Raw genomic sequence first — 6,000 nt, forward strand, 5'->3', positions numbered from 1 at the left:
TAACTATATGCAAAGAAAGATTCATTGTTCATCCCTACTATTTTCCTGTATGAAAGATTCATTAGTGGTTCTTCTCATAGGCTGTGTCATCATACGTACTTTTATCTTTTTGTGTAGCTTCATGTTGTAATTGTTTCTCTGGACTCTGGAGTCAGCTCATATGGGTTTCTGTTTCTCTCATATATGTCAGGAAGGAAAGACAATTGCCGCCAAATTAGCGAAGTTAGGGTTGCCCTGCAGTACAGTCAATTTAGGATCTCGAAATCAGGGTTGTCCAAAATGTCTAATATTAGTTGACTTGGGCTTCAAGAAAAGCAGCCCCGTGGTCATTGCCGTCGATTGAAACGTTGTATTTGAACTTTCCAGCAAAGGGATAGAATTGAGTGAGGGCTTCAGATAATGATGTTTTTAGAAGGTTGGATCTTTTGGCAAAGAACGGTGATCAGAATTGACCTCATCACCAGAGCTGGGATAGAAGAGAAGTAGAGGGAATAAAATTCAGGTTGAAACTGATCGAAAACGGAGAGGCTCAAACTTGTTAGGTGGGGAGGAGTTGGAGAGGATGGTTTAATTGTTTCCTTTTGAATGATTTCAACCTTCATCTCTGAAGCCATCTTTTAAACGACTTCCCACGTGTTATATTCATGTTTCTTCAAATGTCATGTCAACAAACATATTGAAGAATGGAGATATTGACAGCTCTTGTTACAGCAAATTAAGTAGACCATATGCCGCCGGCGGAAAGAGAATCAAAGAATATATGATTAGATTTCACTTGCCTCTTGTTTGTATTTTTTTCACTTATACTGAAATTATTTGATAGGTTGTTCGGAATATTATGCCACCTCCTAGATTACAAAATTTTCCACTCAAAAGTTCGTTTTTGTCTTGTTAGATCAACTCGGACCTCTGATTATTGTGTAGAAGTTAGCTGACTAAACAGTAATGAGAAATTAACCTTTATAATTTCATAAACAATAGCATTTCGTTTTTAGTTATCTATCTGAGACCTGAAATAAAGATTCATTTAATTATTGAACTGTGAAATATACTGTTTAGGGTACGGCTGTGAATGGATTGGTTGGTTTGGTTTTAGGCCAACGCCGAAACCACTCGTTATACTTTTTTGCTTTTCCTTCTTATTCTGTCTATTTATTTATTGGATAATCATTAGATGATTAAATCATTTTGGATAGTTATCTTTTTGTTAAGAGTACCTTTAAATTGTGATCTAAAAGAGTGTTGCTACTGACACGCCCCAATCCCGATGTCTGAGGGACATCAGGATGGTCACATACTGGCCGACATCCGAAGATGACGCAAGCTATTTAATGAATGCATATGCCGAGAACATGTAACACATGCGTATAAATTTTGTGCGTAACTGCGCAAAGAAATAATCAAATATAAGTCTTACAAAAATACAATAATAATATTCAACTGCCAACAAAGAATCTAATGATAATGCATGACATGTTGAGAGCATACAACTAATCCTGAGTAAACGCGGAAGGTAAAATAGAGAGGTGCTATTACAACAGATGTCAAAGCAGAGAGGATGGTATGATATTACTGGTAGGGGAATGCCTCGTAGCGCTAATCGTAAGTCTCATTCCTATGTCCTGAGGGGACGCAAAACAAATATAAGTGGATCGAGTTTATATATATATATATATATATATATATATATATATATATATATATATATATAATATTGAAATAGTTATCAACATACTAACCCCCAAAGTTTTATGAAAGCTAATAGCATAATATGTGATAGGTTTCTCCGAAAGCCCTAACATGCCATAAAACCTTTCATAAAACATATATCGTATAGTGTGCTAAATAGTGGTATCATAATTGACCCGAAGGCCCCTACATCACCTGACCTGTAAGCCTAATATATAAATCTTCATTTGACCCATAGGCCTCTACATCACCCGACTCGTAGGCCAATATAGTATCTCCTAACCCCTAGGCCCCTACATCACCCAACCAAAGCCAATATAAGTATCGTCGCCCGTAGGCCAAACAGTGACCCTAGATGCGCACAAAACATTGAATATAATCTTTCCAAACATACGTACATATATCTCAAAACATCTTCATAGCATATAGTCATCCATCATATATACTACAAAGAAGTGTAAAAACATGTTCATAAATAGTATATAGTCATCCATCATATATACTACAAAGAACATAAGTTCGATAAAGTATGGTATCCAAAATACTCTCAGTAAAGCATGATAATCATAAAGTGTAAATCTAATTTACTCATAAAATGTAACCATTAAATCGTGCTTTTCATGTATACATTTCTAACATTAAAATATGCATTTTAGAAGGGGTCTACTCACAGATACTCCATCGTCGAAAAGTCGTACGAAATAGGAATGACGGATTCGCCATTAATAATTGCACCTAAGCACATAAAGGGTCCAATTAATAAAACTATACTCAAACGATTGAATTTCGGAAAATGGACTTTATAAACGGATTCAAGACGTCGAAAAACACAAAGAGGGACCTTAGGTACCCCCACGCGCTACCTCGCACGCTGTCACAAGGTGGCAACTCCAGCTGCCACGTGCCGCCGTGGGTCGTCGGCGTCGCTGTGGACGATGGCATATATGCTCCACGCGTCGACACTGCCAGGCACCCATGCACAGGCTCATGCTCGATTGGGCTTAGGATCTGGGCCGGGTTTATGCCTGGGCCTGGGATCCTAGGCTTGGGCTAGGGTATTGGGTTTAGGTTCCTTGGGCCAAAGGCCTAAGCTACACACAGCCAATAGGCCTGGGGTCCAAAGGGTTTTGGGTTTCGTAAATGGGTTAGGCTTCATTGGGCCTTGGGCTTGAAAGCCCGGCCCAAGGGTCTTTGGGTTTCAGAAAATAAATAAATAATTTAAATGGGTTTAGGCTTTAGGCCCAAGTTCTACACGCCCCAAGGGCTTGAGGTTCTAAGGAGCTTTGGAATTGATAGCCCGGCACGAGTTCTAATTGTGGGTCACCGGACCCAATCGAAAAAGAACGCCGGAAAAATTCCTCAGAGCTCTATTCGAGCTCGATTTGCAAACCTAGGGTACGATCTACTTACCAAAATGAAGATAAAGACAAAAGGGAGTGTTTGGTACACTTCTCACACTGTGAAGTGGTCGGAGATAGCCGAATTCTTGCTCGAAACCCACAAGTTCACCGAAGGTTCTCAGTGTTCCACAGAGACGAGGATGAAGAGAGAGAGAGAGAATGATACCATGATGGTGAATGTGGTAGTGTCGTCATCGGTGGTTCTCTTTGGGTGTGGGGGTGTCTGGATGTGTGTGGGTGTTGATTGAGAACGGAAAAATGAGAAGGGTCTCTGAGAAAGAGAGAGAGAGATCTGTGAAAATGAGGCTTGACTCGGGAAGAAGAGAGAGAATGAGAGAGATAGGGGAATGCCACGTGGTAGATAGAAAGATGAGGAAAATCTAGAAAAGAGATCTAGATTGGGTAGAAAGTGAGGGGTTAATTTCGTAATTTCATTAATTTTTTTTAATAAAAATTATACAATTGAGGAGAGGTTTTACAATATACCCCCTTAAAGAATTTCGTCCCCGAAATTACAACCTCAAACAAATAAATACAGATACTAATTCCTCATCAATTCTTCCGTTTCCCATGTCACTTCCTCGACAACATGGTTTCCCCACAGCACTTTCACCAACGGAATGACTTTGTTCCTCAAAGTCTTATCCGGTCGGTCGATGATAGCCACTCGTTCCTCGACATAACTCACATCCTGATTCACTTCCAATGGTTCCGGCTGAATGACTTGCGAGGGATCTGATACATATTTCCGAAGCATGGAAACATGAAATACGTTGTAAATCTGCGACAACTCTGGCAGTAACTCCAGTCTATAAGTAACTGCACCAATTCTCTTCGTGATCTAGTAGGGACCAACATATAGAGGGCTCAACTTCCTTCGCTTACCAAATCGAACCATCTCTTTCCCGGGAGACAATTTCAAGAAGGCAAAGTCACCGGTCTTATACTCCCGATCCTTGGAATGTCGGTCTTCTATGCTCTTCTGTCAGTCTTGTGCTGCCTTCAGGTTCCTCTTTATCAACTGGTTGTTAGTATTAGTAATGTCGACAATTTCTGGCCCCACTAATACCCGTTCACCAACCTCTGTCCAACACAGCAGTGTCTGGCACGCCTCAAAATGTGCCATACCGATACTGGAGTTGTAGCTGTTGTTGTAGGAAAACTCAACCAATGGCAAATAACTGTCCTAGTTACCCTTTCACTGGAGAACAGACACTCTCATCATGTCCTCCAAGGTCTGAATCGTCCTCTCTGATTGACCATCGGTCTGTGGATGATAAGCAGTTATGTACAATAACTAAGTATCCATGGCAGCATTAAAAGCTTTCCAAAACCTATGGAGATGAATCTTGGATCTCTGTCTAACATGATAGTGACAAGTACACCATAAGGCTTGACAATATTATCAATGAATAGTTTGGCCAACTTTTCTAGTGAGTAGGTTTGTCGGATAAGTAAGAAGTGAGCAGCCTTGGTGAGTCAGTCTATAATCACCCAAATGCCGTCAAACATCGACTGCGTCCTCGGCAAACCATACACGAAATCTAAGGTGATGTCTTCCCACAAACAGCCTATTTCTCATCACTAAAGCTCTATCTTTCCGGATTTTCAAATCTTGTCTTAGGTTTGCACATTGCGGACCAAGTTCCTGAGCTTCCCTAACCATATCCACTAGGACAGGCCTAACGTAGAAGTGTGCCGACAATGCTCCCTGTGAATCTGACGTCATTGAAACACCAGTTTCCCGCAGAGAAAACAGTAGCGGCACATGGATAGCTCGAATAGAGGCAAGTTGTCCGTGGGATCTCCCGCTAAGTGAATCCACTACTACATTAACATGTACCAGATGATACTCGATAGTGCAGTTATAATCACTAATGAGCTTCATCCACTTTCGTCTCAAATTTAGTTCTTTCTGAGTGAAGACATGTTTCAGGCTCCTGTGATCAGTGAAGATGCAGCACTTCTAGCGATACAAATAATGCCGCTAGATCTTTAAAGTAAAGACCACTGCTCCAAGTTCCAAATCATGAATGAGGTAGTTGCTCTCGTGATTCTTGAGTTGTCTAGAAGCATAGGCGATGACTTTCCCATTCTGCATCAGTACATAACCCAATCCTGAAAAAGATGCATCAGTATAAATCTCAAACTCACCACCATTGTCCGGAAGAGAAAGGACGGGAGCCTGAGTAAGACGCCACTTAAGCTCTTGGAAACTTCATGCACAATCATCACCCCACTCAAATTTGACCCCCTTCTGAGTCAACTTAGTAAGAGACAGGGCGATTGCGGAGAAATCTTGCACAAACAATTCTCTCAGCAGAGACCACATGTTCGAGAAAACTAATCTGGTTCAGCCAAAATTGACATTTACTGAACTTTTCATACAGCTGATGATTTCTCAACCTCTCTAACACCAACCTCAAATGCTTCATATGCTCGGCATTACTTTTGGAATAGATCAGGATGTCATCAATGAACACAATCATAAACCGATCCAGATACGGTCTAAAGACTATGTTCATCAAATCCATGAATGCTACAAGAGCATTTGTTAACCTAAAAGGCATGACACATAACTCATAATGTTCATACCTAGTGCAGAAGGTCGTCTTCGACACTTCTTCATCCTAGATCAGTAGTTGGTGATGACCCGAATGAAGGTCGATCTTAGAAAACACCTGAGCACCATTCAGCTGGTCAAACAGACCATCAATCAAGGCAGAGGATAACGGTTCTTCACTGTCACCCGATTAAGCTGCCTATAGTCGATGCAAAGTCTCATCGACCTATCATTCTTTTTGACAAATAACACAGGAGCACCCCAGGAAGACATGCTGGGTTGGATGTAGCCCTTATCCACTAGCTCCTGAAGCTGAATCTTAGATTCTCTCAATTCCACTGGTGTCAT

General features: G+C 40.9%; 1 protein-coding gene across 1 annotated transcript; it reads right to left on the reverse strand.

Annotated features, from left to right (window-relative positions):
- Positions 1–3,630: 3,630 nt before the first annotated feature.
- Positions 3,631–6,000, reverse strand: LOC137728431 (uncharacterized). The gene is made up of 6 exons (XM_068467217.1): positions 5,903–6,000; positions 5,511–5,648; positions 4,600–5,029; positions 4,292–4,386; positions 4,159–4,234; positions 3,631–3,930 (listed from the first exon to the last, which is right to left on the reverse strand). Exons 1-6 carry the CDS (start codon positions 5,998–6,000, stop codon positions 3,631–3,633), a joined length of 1,137 nt encoding a protein of 378 aa, XP_068323318.1.

This window comes from Pyrus communis, chromosome 3 (genome assembly GCF_963583255.1).
Source record: "Pyrus communis chromosome 3, drPyrComm1.1, whole genome shotgun sequence".
NCBI lineage: Eukaryota > Viridiplantae > Streptophyta > Magnoliopsida > Rosales > Rosaceae > Pyrus > Pyrus communis.